This window comes from Lynx rufus, unplaced genomic scaffold (assembly GCF_022079265.1).
Source record: "Lynx rufus isolate CCGP_SWC_20201006 ecotype Redwood Valley unplaced genomic scaffold, mLynRuf1.p SCAF_11, whole genome shotgun sequence".
In the NCBI taxonomy this organism is placed as follows: domain Eukaryota; kingdom Metazoa; phylum Chordata; class Mammalia; order Carnivora; family Felidae; genus Lynx; species Lynx rufus.
Window position 1 is genome coordinate 59,179,840 of NW_025814825.1, and position 17,347 is coordinate 59,197,186.

Here is a 17,347-nt window from a genome sequence, read left to right on the forward strand (position 1 = left end):
TCCAAATTCACAGAAAATAAACTCCTTACAGAAACTGCTAGCTCAGAAACATTTTTAAGATAAATCAAACTGGCTTAATGATTTGGATTTAAGAAAGGAAAAAGGTAGGTCTTTTCTCAGATTAGTGTTAAGTATAATATAGGAATAGATTTTTAAAATAATCTTCAGAGTTTGTTTCCTAATGAAGAGGATAGTCTAAACTCCCCAAACTACTCTCTGGCTTGTTCATCAAAAAAGTTAACATCATTCCTACATAATGCTCGTGATTCGAAATTTTAAATTTGTGTTCAACTGAATTAAATTGCAATTCTGGGGGCGCCTGGGTGGCGCAGTCGGTTAAGCATCCGACTTCAGCCAGGTCACAATCTCGCGGTCCGCGAGTTCGAGCCCCGCGTCAGGCTCTGGGCTGATGGCTCGGAGCCTGGAGCCTGTTTCCGATTCTGTGTCTCCCTCTCTCTCTGCCCCTCCCCCGTTCATGCTCTGTCTCTCTCTGTCCCAAAAATAAATAAAAAAAAAAAAAAGAAAAGAAAAAGTTGAAAAAAAAATTGCAATTCTGACATTTAAAAATATTTCATAATTGTGGTAAAATACACATAACATTTACCATCTTAACCATTTTTAATGTACAATTCAGGGGCACCGAGTGTACATTCACGCTGTCGTGCAACCATCACCACCCACCCACAAAACTTTCTCATCATCCCAAACTGAAACCCCGTATCCACTAAACAGTAACACCGCCCCCTCCCCCCCCCCCCCCCCCCCCCCGCCCACCAGACCTTGGTAACCTCTGTTCTACTTTCTGTCTCTATGAATTTGCCTACTCTAGGTACTTAAGTGGAATCACACAGTATTTGCCTTTTTGTGACTGGCTTACTTCACTTAGCATAATATCCTTAAGGTCCATCCATGTTGCAGCCTGTGTCAGAATCTCCTTTTTTAAGGCTGAATATTATTCCATGTTATGCACATACCACGTTTTGTTTATCTCTTCATCGGTCCAGAGACACTTGGGTTGCTTCTACCTTCTGGCTATTGTGAATAATGCCTCTGTAAACAGTGGTTTATAATACCTGAGTCCCCATTTTTAATTTTTTGTGTATATACCTAGAAAACTGCTGGATCACGGGGTAAATCGATTTTCAATTTTTTAAGGAACTGCCTCTGGTTTCCCAGAGAGGTTGCACCATTTTACAAGCCTACCAGCAGTGCACGGGTTTCAATTTCTCCACATCCATGCCAACCTTTATTGTTTGCTGTATTTTTGATAAGAGCCATCCTAATCGGTGTGAAGGTGGTATCTTATCGTGGTTTTAATTTGTAGCTCCCTAATGATTAGTAATGTTGAGCAAATGACAAACATTTTTATGTGTTAGGTTTTGTGGCGGCTTAAATAGAACTTCTAAGATTCTTATAGAATTTTAAAATGTGGATTAATAGGGGTGCCTGGGTGGCTCAGTTGGTTAAGTGTCTGACTTCAGCTCAGGTCATGGTCTCACAGTTCATGAGCTCAAGTGCCCTGCACTGGGCACTGTGCCGACAGCTCAGAGCCTGGAACCTGCTTCAGATTTTCAGATTCTGTGTCTCCCTCTCTGCTCCTCCCCCACTCATATGCGGTCTCTCTCTCTCTCTCTCTCTCTCTCTCTCTCTCTCTCTCTCTCTCTCTCTCACACACACACACACACACACACACACACACACACACAAATTAATAAAATAAAAAACATTAAAATTTTTTTTAATGTGGATTAATATAAATCAACAAATTTGACAGACAACCTTTGGATAACTAAGTAGTTTCTAAGTAAGAATGAATACTACAACATTGAGCATAATATTTATAAACCTGTCCTGCTTGATTTATACATGCTATAGAATGACTGTATCTTTGGGTCATGTCATTAAACATGCTCATCTTTGCTACTATGAGAAGATGTTAGAGGGATGCATAAGAAATTTGTGGTGTTTGTTTTTAGGTACTTTCCCAGTCTGCTCAGATGCTTCTAGATGACAGAGTTCTCAATGACCCACCTCTCAGTTTTGAGAACCCAAAGCTATTACTTTATTAAAAGATATAATTCATATGTACAGTTGAGACCATATTGAAGGCAAAAATAAGAAACATATTTGGGTAAACAAGATAACAGGAAAACACTTGTTTTTATAGAAGAAAGTGAGCAGAATTGTTCTAAGTGTCAGCTTGCTTCAGAACATAAAGCACAGTGAAAGACAAAGCTGGAGGGACTACAAGTTTTAAGTTGAGTAAAATGTGTATTATTTGCCTAATTTCTAATATTTGAGTCTGAAAAGCAGCTACAGTTGACCCTCGAACAACATGGGAGTTGGGACACCAACACATCCCCAGCACAGTTGGAAATTCACAAGTAACCTTTGACTCCCCCAAACTTAACTACTAGGAGCCTACTATTGACAGGAAGTCTGATAATAGAAACAGTCAATTATTTTACGTTATAGGTATTATACTGTATTCTTTATAATAAAGTAAGCTAGGGAAAATAAGATGTTATTAATAAAACCATAAGAAAGAGAAATACATTTACAGTACTGTAAAAAAAAAAAAAGTCTGTGTATTAATGGATCCACACAGTTCAAACCTGTGTTGCTCAAGAGTTAACTGTATAAAATGTGTTAAAATGTTGGCTAAGTTCACTCAGTTTTGAAGGAGCTCTTTATTTGAGATACCCCTACTCTATAAGTGAGAAAGTGAGGCTCAGGGTAATGAAGGGGCTTGTCCAAGGTCACAAGACCCATTTACAGGAATGAGAAGGGCGGAAACCTGGAATTCTCAACCTCAGTTCGGTGTTTTTCTCACTGGCCACTGTTTCTGTGGTGTCCCATGTCAAAACAATCATAATATTTAACATGTTCTAGTCAATGCAATGAATTAAGGTATTTTCAGCAACTTACTAAGCCAAGGATGAATCAAGAAATGTATTTCTCAGTGACATAATTCATAGGAAATGAAATGCTTCAAAGCAAGCAAAAAAGTTTACCCTAACATTTATAACTTAAAACTAGAAGTACCGTAAAGACGAAAATTTGAACTTTACAAAGAGCTTAAATCACGGAGGAATGGTTTATAGCAAATGTGTTTTAGTAAGTGTGACAGGAATAAGAAAGGAATTTATTTTTGCATTTTCATCACAGCATACATAAAAATGAAGATGTTAATCTGTTAATCGTTTTCTTTACTTTGACATTTCCTTATATTTTAAAATCCTAGCTATCCAACAAAAAGACTTCTGGTGAGACACCACAAAACACTTACAAGGAAAAATAACAGAACTCCAAACTTCACAATTCTACAAATGAGTCCATATTTATTAAACTCTACAACAAACACCTTAGACTCGAGAGTCGCGATCTTAACGAAGGGCCCCCCTCCTTCACACCAGTTCAGTCAAGAATCTTGCTTCTCCGGTCTTTCTTACAGAGGGGAAAAGCAGCCCCCAGTGACAACCCAAACCGATATTTTTACTTAGAAGTGAATGACTGCAAACATCAAACAAGACTGACATCCCCGTGGAAACTAATCCACCCCAGGATTTTCCATTCAAACATCTTCTGAAGCATTCACACGCACTTAATGGGTAATGAAAATTGTCCAGGCAGATGACCCTAATTTTGAACACAGTTGGAAGATCCTCGGACCAATGATGAAAACCACTACCTGCTAAAGAAGACTGATCTGCCAAAACGATATCTTGAATGGACTTCCGTTTTAAGATGCCTAAACTGATCTAAGTCCCATGCCAGAAAAATCTTCAACAAGGAAATTTATGGCATCTTTCTACTTAATGTCTGGTTTTCTATTCTGGTATGCTTTCTTTTATTCTCAGAATAAATTTATATATATATATATGTATGTATATATACATATATATATTTTTTTTTATTTATGTATTTATTTTACTCACAGGAGGTTGGTTTCCCTAAAAAGACTTCCAGATAATATAACTTCACTATGAAATATAAGGTTTCAAATAACACTGGCTCAACTATCATGTGATGTCCAGAAACAAGTTGGAAGCAAGTTCGTCTACTCAACAACAGTTACTGAGTGCCCGCGTGAGCCCAGAGAACACTGTTCTGACTGCCACATGAAAGACGTTCAAGCGCTATCTACTGAGGCGAATAGAGTGCAAAAAGGAAGGTCTTCAGTTCAACAGATTCTCTGTCAGTGGCCTCACTAGCAGTCCCGCCCCAGCCACAACTGCCCAACAGCCTCCAGACCTGACCAGATGAGAGAGTAATCAAATGATGATCCCAGTGCACTCGGGGATCTGGCTCCAGAATTCTACTGGTGCTTCTGCCCAACACCACTCAACCTGATTCCACAGCATGTGGGACTCAGCCTGAAAATGACATGACTCTTTCCCAAGCCACGGAACTAGAAAAAAAACAGCACTTATATCTCACTTTTGCCCAGGGGATCAAGCCACAGCCTAGCTTTTGTTTTCTGACTGTTCAGTACCAAGAGCAGCCTGATGACCATTCTCCAAGACCTAGCCCCCGTTCAGACACCTCTGTCTGCCCTGGTCCTGGCCCTTGAAACACAACTGGTGCTCCCAGACACCCTACCAGACAGCAGGTGAAAGCTTCCCCCAGGTCACCAGCTCAACCCTCTCCCGAGCCTTCTCTCCACAGATCTCCAGTTCAAGCCAGCTCTCTGGATATCTCAGCATCCCCCTTATTCGGTAAAATTGTTTGAACTCCCTCCCTCCCCAAGTTTAGGGGCTCAACGTTCTCCACCTCACCCTCCACGACCACCTCTATGAGGTCCCTTCAATGCCAGAGGACCCAGTTTGGGGAAGAGCCATCCCCTCTTCCGAGTTCTGGCCACTGGAGAGATCCTGACTTCTACCAGAGCCACCCCCAGCAGTGATACTTGATCTGCTGACAGACTGCAGAGATGGTTAGGTTCTCTTGGTCCTTTTTTTTCTCGATGGCAAAACGAATACTCCCAGCCAGTGACTCAGTGGGCAGATCCCCACCCCTGCTACGTGCAGCTTGCAATCGGTGCATATCCACACACCTAACTGGACACACTGCCCCAGTTTACCAGAGTTCCAAGAGAGAAGGAAAGGAGCTCTCAACTTCAAAAAAAAAAAAGCTTGGAGAAAGGGGGCCGGGGGGTGCCTGGGTGGCCAAGTTGGTTAAGGGTCTGACTTCGGCTCAGGTCACAATCTCACGGTTAGTGAGTTCAAGCCCCCTGCTGGGCTCTGTGCTGACAGTTCAGAGCCTGGAGTCTGCTTTGGATTCTTTCTCTCTCTCTCTGACCCTCCCCCACTCATACTCTGTATAAGACGGTCTTATAAGCTATCAAAAAATACTAATGGCTAACATTTAAATTGAGAGTATTAACTACATAGTTAATATTTAAATATTAATTAAAACATATCTATTTCAATATAGAATACCAGCTTGCTGAATACTGAAAGTGTGCACCCGTCTACACCACAACTAGGGACATGGTAAAGATGCAAGATGTCAAGCTGAATCAGATCTTTTCTACACATTTTAGAAAACTAAAGGATGAAGAAATGATACATGCCTTTTCTCCCCAGCTTTATTTACACACGACAAAATTCACCCATTTTAAGTGTAGAATTCGGTGATTTTTTTTTAATTTTGTGAATTTTAATATTCATTTATTTTTGGGAGACAGAGAGACAGAGTGCAAGCAGGGGAGGGGCAAAGACAGAGGGAGGCACAGAATCTGAAGCAGGCTCCGAGCTGTCAGCACAGAGCTCAACACGGGGCGCAAATCCATGAAGCATGGAATCATGACCTGGGCCGAAGTTGGACGCTCAACTGACTGAGCCACCCAGGTGCACCTGAATTCTGTGATTTTTAGCAAATTTATAGAATTGTGGAACCATCACCACAGTGAAATTTGGGACCATCTCTATCAACCCCCCCCCCAAAACTCCTGTGAGACCCGTTTGCAGCCAGTCCTCCAGTCCTACCTCTAATCCCATTGATCTGCTTTCTGATTCTCTGAATTTCCCTCTTTTGGGTAATTCATTTAAACGAAAACACACAATATGCAGCCTCCTGTGTCTGGCTTCTTTCACCTAGCATAATGTTTTTAAGGTTCAACCATGTTGTAGCCTGGATCAGAATTTGTGCCTGTTTATTGCTGAACAGTATTCCACTGGACGCGTGGACATTTAGCCATTCGCCATTTGATGGACATTGGGAATTATTTCCAGGTTTAGCCATTATGAATAATGCTACTGTGAACTTTCACATCCAAGTCTTTGTTTGGATGTATAATTTCCTTCTGCTTGGGTATATTCCTGTATTTTGGGGTCATATAGTATCCCTATCTTTAATATTTTGAAGAAATGTGAAACCACAGCTACAGCATTTTAACAATCACGCCACAATGTATACAGTTGCCAATTTCTCCACATCTTGCTGACACCTGTTACTGTCTTCTGATTATCGCCATTCTAGTGGGTTTGTGGTGGTATCTCATTGTGGTTTTAATCTGCCTTTCCCTAAAGGATGGTGAGCATCTTTTCATATGCTTATTAACTATTTGTATGTTTTCTCTGGTGAAATATATAATCAAGTTTTTGCCTATTTTTCAAATGTTTATTTATTTTGAGAGAGAGTAAGAGTGAGTGGGGTAGGGGGAGAGAATCCCAAGCAGGCTCCACACTGTCAGCACAGACCTGATGTGGTGCTCAATCCCACAAACAGTGAGATCATGACCTAAGCCAAAGTAAGAGTCGGCTGCTTAACCAACTGAGCCATCCACGTGCCCCCCTTTTTTTTTTAACTACACTGTTTACCTTATTATGAGTTCTTTCTGTTACTGAATCTAAGTTAATTCCGTTTAATTTTTTTTAATCTTTTTTTTTAAATGTTTATTTTTGAGAGTGAGAGACAGCACGAGTGGGAGAGTGGCAGAGAAAGTGGGAGTCACTGAATCAGAAGCAGGCTCCAGGTTCTGAGTGCCCAGCATAGAGCCCGATGCAGGGCTCAAACTCACAAACTGTGAGATCATGACCTGAGCTGAAGTCAGACACTAAACCGACTGAGCCACCCAGCGCCCCTAATGTTTATTTATTTTTGAGAAGGGGGGGTGGGGGGGAGAACGACAGAGAGAGAACGAGCACTAGTGCAGGAAGCAACAGAGTGAGGATAACACAGATTCCGAAGCAGACTCCAGGCTCTGAGCTGTCAGCACAGAGCCCGATGCAGGGCCTGAACCCACGAACCATAAGATCATGACCTGAGCCAAAGTCAGACGCTTCATCAACTGAGCCACCTAGGTGCCCCAATTCCATTTTGACCAGAGATTATTTCAATCCTTTTCAATTACTAAAATTTGTATAATGGTATGGATTATAATCCATAATATATAACGGTCTCATCTTAGTGAATGTTCCCTGTGTATCTGAAAAAATATGTAGTTTGTAATTCCTGGGCATAGTGTTCAATAGAACTTAATACCTACATCTGACCCCTAGCTACATACAAGCTTCGGACGGTGCAGATACAGAACATGTCCATATAGCAGAGTAATGGTTCAGATTGTTTCTATTTAGTGTCATCAACAGGGCTGGATTTAAGTGGACAACTTGCTATTTGTCTTCTGTTCATCTCACTTATTCTTTGTTCACCTTTCCTTCTTTTTCTGCCTTTCATGAGACTGAAAACATGTTCCCATGGCAATTATCTCCACTATCGGCTTATCACCTGTATCTCCTCGTTTTTAAGGCTGCTCTAAGGCAGCAGTCTTCGACAAGGAGCCAATTTACCCCTCTGGGACATTTGGCAAAGTCTGGAGACATTTTGTTTCAACTCCGGGGGAGGGTGCTAATGGCACCTACCAGGTAGAAGCCAGAGATGTTGGTAAGAAAGACACAATGCCCAAGATAGCGCCCACAAAAGATTTAACCGATCCAAAATGCCAATAGTGCCAAGCTTGAGAAATCTTGCTCTTGGGTTTACAAAATACATCTCAAACTTATCACTGTCTTCCTTCAAATGTTGTATCACTTCAGGTAGTATAAGAATCTTATAGCATTACCACAGGAGGGGGGGATGGGTGAAATAGGTGATGGGGATTAAGGAGCGCACTTGTCATGATGAGCACCGAGCGATGTCTGGAACTGTCGAATCACTATATTGCACACCTGAAACTAATACAACACTGTACATTAACTAATTGGGATTAAAAACTTTTTTAAAAAGGATATTATGGCAGTATTCCATTTTCTCCTTTCTACCTTGTTACTGTTGCCACAAACCAACAGCTGTGACGTTGAGCTCAGCCAATCTACCTCTCTGGGCCCAATTTTTCTTAGAACAAAATTGGGAACACCTATGCCACAGACACCGTGTGAGAATTAAAACAATAGAAGCCAAGAGCTTAGCTTGGTACCCATCCGCTACATGTGCTAACATTTCGCTAAGTTATTATGATACCTGTTGAATGAAGACTTTAACTGATTTGAAATCAAGAACAGAAGGACATACCTGAACAGAAACCTAAGCAACCTACATGCGCACAGGGTGAAGCGTCGGACAAACACCTCTCCTACAGCTCTCCGCCTCCAAAAGGCCAACGAGACTGCACCCTACCGGACTGGCTGGCCAACTCTGATTCAGAAGAGAATTTCAAGAATCTTTTAGCCTCTGATATATAATCCCTTTTATTTACCTACATTTAATTGAAGACATCTGTAGGTGGTGCCACACAAAACGTAATTCAGACTCAGAAATGTCAATAAAAATGTCTGTGAGGGAGAGGTCCGATGTAAACCTACCAGGGGAGCGCACATCAGCAGCCACAGAGCCACATGAAATTAGAAATATAATGGAAATATGTTGCCTGACTTGACGAGGTGATAAAAGCTCTTTTCCCATAAAGCTTAATGAGCTCTATTAGTTTTCAGCTTACAGGAATGTAAAAGGGTCAGCCCCACAGAGGGAAGTAACTGACTCTCCACACATGGCTCCATTCAAATGACAGCAGATCAAATTACTGATGTAATTACTATAACCTGACAATTTCGTTAGATTCATGTGGCAGTTAACTGTTTAGGACTTACAACAAAGGGACATGGTTCATTCACAGTTCTGTGGACAAAGTGAAGTTTAAAGTCTTCCTTCGTTTTCAACTGCAAGTCTCATGTATTTTACAATCTCCACCAGAATTATTTTTCTTTTGATCAAATTTACGGAAGGTGTTTGGGTATTTACCGCATGTGTAATTTTCCTTCTTCAGCTAAAACATAAGCCCAATGGCAAAATTAAACATTTAGGACTCCTAACACTCTCCGACTTTGGCTTGCTTTGGCTCTCAGGCTCTGTGTAGTGGCAAAGGGAACAGAATCCTGAGCTCAGTGCTGTTGGAAATTTGGGGGTAGCAGCCACTAACTCTGCCTACAGGCAGCCGCCCCGTGAAACTCCAGGCTAGCAAAATTTCAACAGAAAGCTCTCCAAGTATTTCCCAAATACTTCAAGAAAAGTAAAGCACATTGGTCATCTCTAATTTTGATTTTTTCCCCCTTTCCCATGTCCATAAGCTCAGTACAAAAACAGATATTTAACCAAGTAAAACACAACTCTAGATTATAAGTGGAAAAAGCAGATCAGTCAGAAGATGACAAAAACCATCACTAAAATTTCATCGTATCTTCCCTTGTTTTTCACCAAAAATTAAAGTTTCCGTACATAGGGATTCCCAATATTTAGCCAGATGTGATTTTAAAAAATATTTGTTCGGTGCAACTCTAGGTGTATGGTTGGAAAACTCTAAGCCCTATCCCTGAGAGCATCCAAAGATGGAAAAGACAAAGATCCTGATCTTCAACGGCTACAATCTTGCCAGGAAGACCATTTACCATATTGAAACACGAATATTAGGCCTTGTGTGTTTTTAGCTGACTCCTGCCAAGTTATGGATAAAAAGCCTGCTGCTTGCGGCGTCAGCCCCGCCTGGCTTATTCATTCATTCGTTCATCCATCCATTCAACAAATATTTATCCACTGCCTCCGATGTACTACTTACTATACTAAAATTAGAAACACAAGGAAGCAAGAAAAACAGGGTCCTCTTTCATCGGGCTTGCATTTGAGAGAAGTCTGTAAGTGAAATCTATTCAGAAGTCTCTTTGCCACTGTTGAGTGATATTGCCCCCACGCAGTGGACATCAAGCCCCAGCCTCCTTATTCACTCCGTGTCCGGATCAGTCAGACCATTCTTCCTGGTTACTCGTCAGAAGCTCTTGCTGAAACCAAGAGTCCAGCCTTAAACCTCATCGGCATTCTCCTCACCTGAGCTCCTGCAATTTCCTCACCTGCCTTTTCCCCGCCCAAGACTAGCCCCTGTTTGCACATCAATCAGAGACTTCCTTGATGTACTTCCCAAACGCTGACTATACGAGCCACCGCTAAAAACCTACCAAGGTATCTCTTCTCCCCACTGTGGCTCCTTCATGGAAAAGAAAAGGGTAAAACAATGTAACATGTTGTGTATCTCCTTCCGAACTAATTTCTGTATGCTTATTTTTCAATTGAGATCTGCATTATAATTTTGCACCCTACCTCTATCTCAACATAGCAAAAGTATCTTACGTTGTTTTGTTCATCAATATGTACTCACCAACACGTATATGCAGGATGCCCATCTTAATGGCTGTAGAATGTTCTATCAATAATATGGCTGGCTGTACCATTATTTACTTGACCTTCTCCTAATGCTCCTCATTTACACTGTTTATAAATTTTTCACCATAATGCTGTAATAAACATTTATGCCAGTTTTGTCCCCATCTTTATTTCTCTGGCAGTGATTCTTAGACAAGAATTATTCAAGTACACAACTGCAAGGTATGAATTTATAGGTCTTAACGTAGATGCCCAAACCCATTTCTGTAAATGGTAAAGTTTAAAAACATCCCATCTCCCCAAGCATTCATTTAAAAAAAAAAAAAAAAAAGATATCTTGATAGGTAAAAAACCATTTATCACTATTGTTTTAAACTACATTTCTTTGATTACTTACAAGGTTAAACTTTTAAAACATTTACTACCATTTGTATTTCACATAAACTAGCTCATAAAATCCAACCAAAAATTATGCAAAAAAATAGTACATTTATATTAAGTATAATAACCTTTTTATCACACTTTCCCCAAACTGCCTTTTAACTATACCTGTTTTCATGAAGAAAATTAAGGATTTTTAACAGAATCTTATTTTTCTATCCTTTCCTTTGTGATACTTCTCATTCTGCTATGCTTTAAAATTGCTTCATCAACTAAAAAGGAGATTATATAATTTATACTGTCGTCAAGTTTCTTACAGTTTGGCTTTTTAATTTTTGCACTAAATTTTACTTAAAATTCTATGTGACAGGCATTGTGCTCAGTGTTTCCCATATGCTATTTCATTTCATTTTAATAACTATGAAGTCTTACCATTTCCACTTTTAGATTAACCAAAAAATGCAATGACTTGCTCATGGGCCAACCAAGCCTCCATTACTCCCAAGTAAGAGAAGGGAAAGGCAGAAACAGAGTCTTACTGTGTGGGCTGCAGTACAGCCCAAGAGGAAAATACAAAATATTACTAAGGTTTGAGTAGCACTTTCAAAACCGCTGCCATGTCCACTGCTTCACCGGTGAAGGAGGAATTATCATTTGCATTCAAAGGAAGGCCAGGCTCAGGGAAGTTGCAATTTGCCCAGTGTGGCTAGTGAGGGAAGGCAGGCTCTGAAATCAAGCTTTGGTTCTGAGTGCAAGCATCTCTCCACACTCTCCTCTGCCTTTTCTTTCCTCCTCCTTCCTCAAAGCCTCACCCAACTTCTACAAGTTATCCTACAAGTTATCTGGATAACCGGATATCCGGTTATCCGCCTCAACTCACAGGACAGCTGCTGCCCTGAATACCTTTATCTCACAATGTTACCACTGCAGTCTCCACTCTACACTGCAGAACCTTGATGATGGCTGAATGTGAAAGTGGGTGAAGCAACGAGAGAGGGAGGGGAGGGGCACGAAGGGGAGGGAGGGAGAGGAGGATGGGGAGGGAAGGGAGAAAGAGGGGGGAGGGGAGAGAGGGAGGGAGGAGGGAAAGGGAGAAGGAGGGACAGGGGAGAGGAGGGAGGAGGGGAAGGGAGTCAGAGGGGGAGGGGAGGGAGGAGGGAAAGGGAGACAGAGGGAGAGAACATGCCTGTGTTTAAGAGAAGCTCAGTAAGTCCTTTGCTCTTCCCTTATCAATTTGGGGGTTTGAAATAGCACTCTTAAACCAACAGAAACTTCCCTGACAACGCCCCCTCCACCCATGACCCCTCTAGCTCTCTTTTAATGCCAGCACAGTTAAGACAGAGTAAGGCTAGTGTCAGTTACTAAGGAAGCAGATACAATAAGGCTTTTTACAATGAAAGACTGATTTCAGTTTGCTTAAAGAAAGAAAATGTACTTAAAAAGAAGCAACGACCTGTTATAAAGGTGAACAGTTCTGTAACTTACTGGAATTCATCAACATTCATATGTGTTAAAACAAAATGATCACCTCTAAACTATCAAATAAATGCCTAACAAAACATACCAATAGTGACGTGTCCAATTAGCGATTCTAGTATGAAGGTCAGTGAATAAACGCTTACCTCCAAAGGTGAGCTGCAAAGGAATCTTGTGAACTGCAGAGCCACATTTGAACCGAATCCGTTTCATCCAATAAATGGGCAGCAAAAGACAACAAAAAAGGAAAAATTATTATTACATGTTTTTTCAATAACAGCATCTAAAGTAAACCTTAAAGTCTCTAAAATTAACGGTTTTAATACATTGTGTAACTCATCCACAGGTAGAAAAAAGTTCAATCTGCCCATAGCTGGTACTGAGCTACCTGCATTAAAGTAAACATTTTTAAAAACCTGTACAGAAGCCAAATTAAAGCACAACAAATGAGTCCTAAAAGCTTTCATTTTTTAAAGTTTCATCTTACAACCCTTCCAAGGGAGGGATGAGCAACCTTCCTGATGATGAATGCCACTGGCAAAATTAAGTCAAGGCTGAGAGAAGGAAAAGACAGCCACTAAAGGGGAACCAAGAAAAAAACTAACAAGTCAAGACCAGGAGAGGAGGCTGGGTGAGCAAGAGGGAAAGAAGGGGAGTCACCCCCATCCGGGGGCCTGGCTGCCGTGATACCCCCTCCTGTCTTCCCTTCTCTTGTGCAGCCCACGTGCACCGTTGGTCTCTCTGCTGTCGCTTTCTTTGACACAGGGAGGCTTACGGAACTTCAGCTCAAATGTGAAACATGCTAAGCGTTATACACTTGCTGGTTCTCAGCATTTAAAGAAAGAAACAAAAATCTTGGAGGGGCAGCGGGGAGCCACGGACAGACCACAAAGCAAGCTGCTGGTCAGCTCAGAAATGAGGACTGTCACACAACTTCATACATATTCATGATGGTAATTCATAATGTTTTTTAGATATTATTTATAAAATCAACATTTCAAATCCTCTGAGAGTTACTTGAGAGTTACTGTAATAATAAAATGCCCAAGTAGTATAAACTCTTGATCTTTCTAAATGCAAAATAACCACAATAAAATGCAATAGCAGGCCCCTTTCCAAGCACTCTTGAACTTCCTCTCCACAACAAAGCTAGCTAGTACTCATAGGGAATACAGATAATTTGATTCTCCTTTAGAGATACACACTGAAATATTTCTCAATGAAATTACATGATGTCTGGGATTTCCTTCAAAATCACTGGGGGTTGGAGGAAACTACTGTAGGGAAGCGTACAGATAAAACAAGACTGGCCATTATATTAAACCAGTAAGGACTGGAAATGAATATATGCAGATTCCTTATACGACTCCTACTTTGTGAATATTTCCATTTTTCTATAATAAAGTTTAAAAAAGTACTATCAGATGCTTCCTCCCCACAAAACTAAAGCAACTACATTTGTAAAATGCGACCAACGCACACCAAAGCCATGTAATTAAGTAGTATCATCCAGGCCCTAGGTGACAGGGTGTACTTAAGTATTTTCTTAAACACCAATATGCAATTAGATATTAACTGTTAAGAGAACTTTCTACTGAGGGTCGATGGGGGGTGGGAGGGAGGGGAGGGTGGGTGATGGGTATTGATTGAGGAGGGCACCTTTGGGGATGAGCACTAGGTGTTGTATGGAAACCAATTTGACAATAAACTTCATACATTGAAAAAAAATAAAAAAATAAAAAAATTAAAATTAAAATTAAAAAAAAAAAGAGAACTTTCTGAAAGTGCAAGATATACCACAACTTTATTTTTTCTGAGTAAGCTCTATGCCCAATGTGGGGTCTGAACTCATGACCCCGAGATCAAAGTCACAAACTCTACCACTGAGCCACCCAGGTGCCCCTAAGATATACCAAAATTCTAAGTTTTCATAATGCTGGTAGGAAACAAATTAATTCTTTTGAAATGTGAAGTGCAACCTTGTGGTCTCAGATTCTTTTCACAGTCGCCCAACAAGAGACAAGCCCTCCTACCCTTCCTCCTAGGAGTAAAAAGTGGTAACTGAAAGGCCAGCTAGTTGCAACAGTGGAGAAAAATGAGGTTCGGCGAATGTGTATTTCAGAATGAGAAATGTGCTATTTCACAGTGTCTGTGCTTTTTCTCCACCATGTGCGTGCTAACTACAGTTTCACATTAAACTTTAGAACTTAGGAGTAGAGTAGTTCTGTTTCGGAAGCAAGTGATGTATCAGTTGGGATGGAGGTTACTTTAAATAACAATAAACAGAAGCATATAAATTACTCTCCAAGAAAACTAAGGTCTCCTTGCCGTTCCAATAACTTACATACATCTTTGTCACAGGTGTATATAATATTCCTGTCACAGCTTTTTCAAAACAGACCTAAAATTTCTCACCCTGTTGGAAGCTGCCAAAACATGAAGTACTAATAAGTAAAAGTTCTGAATTCCCAAAGCAGTAAAAACAGAATAAGAAATCACAAGGCACACACTCTCCTATTCAAAGGACATGAGAAAGGTCCAAAAATACTGCTTCTTGATTAGTGCCCCAGAAAACCCACCGCCAGAGCCCTTCATTTAATTAGTAAATTCTTTCATTGTGAAATTACACATGACATTCAAGACAAATGGTAATACTCTGAAAAGGAACTATAAAAAGAGCAAATATAACTGCAAAATCTGTTTCGTACACACACTGTACCTGACAACAGAAGTAGATACATGTTATCTAGAAACAGAGGCCTTCTAACAAATCCCATCACAGTGTCTGATCAGTACGAAAATGGCTCGGTGCTACTGTCACAACAACAACAAAGATTATGGCCACCGTCAACAATCCACATTAATACCACTCTTCTAACACGGTTATACTAATGTGGCTATTTTAAAAATATTATGTTATGGGCACAGTTAGCTAGTAAGTTTAAGGAAAGATCCTATTTCAGATATTTAGGCAAAATGTTGAGAAAATAAAGAATTTACTATGTTTATAAAATATCTGACTTTACAGACAGGAACGTACTTCATCATTCTAGAAACAACTGGAGGTAAATATAGCCATAGTCTTTGTCTTCCTACGTGTCTATTTTAAAGACCACTTCTAAGAAATGTTGATTTAATATAGCTGGAAACAGAACAATCAGCCTGATATTTGGCTTTTCAAACGCAAACAGGTAAGATTTCCCATAACAACATTAATAACATTATTACTTGGGACTCACTTGCTAAAATTCACAAAAATTTTAATCGTCAGTGATTCTGTCTACTCTTGCATTTTTTTTTTTAAATAAGGATTATGTTCTGTATTTAGCATCCATGCATAAAGAGCCTCAGTACTATTTCAAAAATCTCTCAGGCCTCTAAAAAAGGGAAAAGGATAGACCCAGAACAGTTCTCATGTTCCACAGCTACTTACTGACCTTGCTTCTCTTCCAAGTGTTCTCACCACTTCCAGCCACATCGGTAGCTGTGTGGTAACACATCATTCCTTCCAGAGAAGCACTTAATGCTTACCAAAATTTTCTCAACAGTTTTCCAAGCACACAAAATTGTAGTTTAACTTCCTGTCAGTTATGATTAGCAAGTTCTTTCTTTTCCCAAGCCTTGCTGTTAACCCTGCCAGTTATGCTGGTGGACGGGGTGGGGGCAGCAGGGTAGGAAACAAAGGGAGCGAAGAACGTCCACTACCGGTTTTGTCAAAATATTCCCGTACAACGATAATCATCTATTGATCTTCGTAACATAAAACATTCAACACGTAAGAATTTAAGCTACTATGTTCCTCAAGTGCCTTTCCTGTTTCATCAGGAACCATGTTAAATTCCTATATTTTAACAAAAAAGGAACACTAAACAGCAATTTTTACAAGATAAGCCAGTTTTTTTCCTAAACTGAAGAACATCAGTGAGTTATACCTATTTGTCAAAGTAGAATTGCTTTGCTTGTAACTACTTGCTTATAACTACTCATGTAGAGTACTCATACAAAGTACTACTCTGTCTCTCTCTCTCTCTCTCTCTCTCCTTCAAAAATAAACATTCAAAAAAACTTAAAAAAAAAAAAAAAAAAGGTCCAACTCTTGATTTGGGTTCAGGCCCTGATCTCAAGGTCACAGGGTCGAGTCCCAGGTCGGTCTCCTTGCTGACAGCTTGCAGCCTGCTTGGGATTCTCTCTCTCCTGCTCCCTGCCCCTCCCCGACTTGTGCTCACTTTCTCTCTCTCAAAATAAACTTAAAAAAAAAAAAGAAAAAAAAGAAAAAAATACATTCACAAGTAACATAAATGAGGAGGACATCCCATGCTCTGTTCCCCAGCCTCACCAGTGTCCCTGACCCCGTGTGAGCATGTCCCGCCTCTCCTGTGGATTGAAACATACCGCCTGACAAAATACACAGGTGCATGCTCTTTATCCAGGCGTCTGCCAAGGAGCCCCTCCCCTCAGAGCCCCTTCCCCATTGCCTTAGGTAACTGTCACCATCACCAACTCTATCCCTCCCCTCTTCTTCATTAACTGTCAGCACATATTACCCTGACACTATACTTTTTATCTTTCTCACTAGCGTATAATCCGAGGGTAAGAAATTTTCTGTCTTGTTCACTATGTTGCATCCCTAGAGTCTAAAATAATGCCTGGCACAAAGTAGGAACTCAATATTTGCTGCTTAAATGACTACGTGCATTCATTCATTCATGACTTTATTCATAAACGAATAAATGAATATTCACGTTCTTTCCTCTCTCCCCTATGTTTCTTCATGGCCTCTGGCTACTTTGTAGAATTGGATCACATCTGGTCAATGTGAGATGCCACAACCAGAGAG

General features: G+C 40.4%; 1 protein-coding gene across 7 annotated transcripts in view; it reads right to left on the minus strand.

Moving 5' to 3' along the window:
- The window catches only part of ATE1 (arginyltransferase 1), a 155,276-nt gene that overhangs the window by 96,183 nt on the left and 41,746 nt on the right, over positions 1 to 17,347 (minus strand). For all 7 annotated transcript variants that reach the window (XM_047073548.1, XM_047073545.1, XM_047073547.1 and 4 more), the window contains one exon: positions 12,657 to 12,689. In XM_047073548.1, the coding sequence (XP_046929504.1) occupies positions 12,657 to 12,689 (33 nt within the window). The remainder of the gene's footprint in view (positions 1 to 12,656; positions 12,690 to 17,347) is intronic.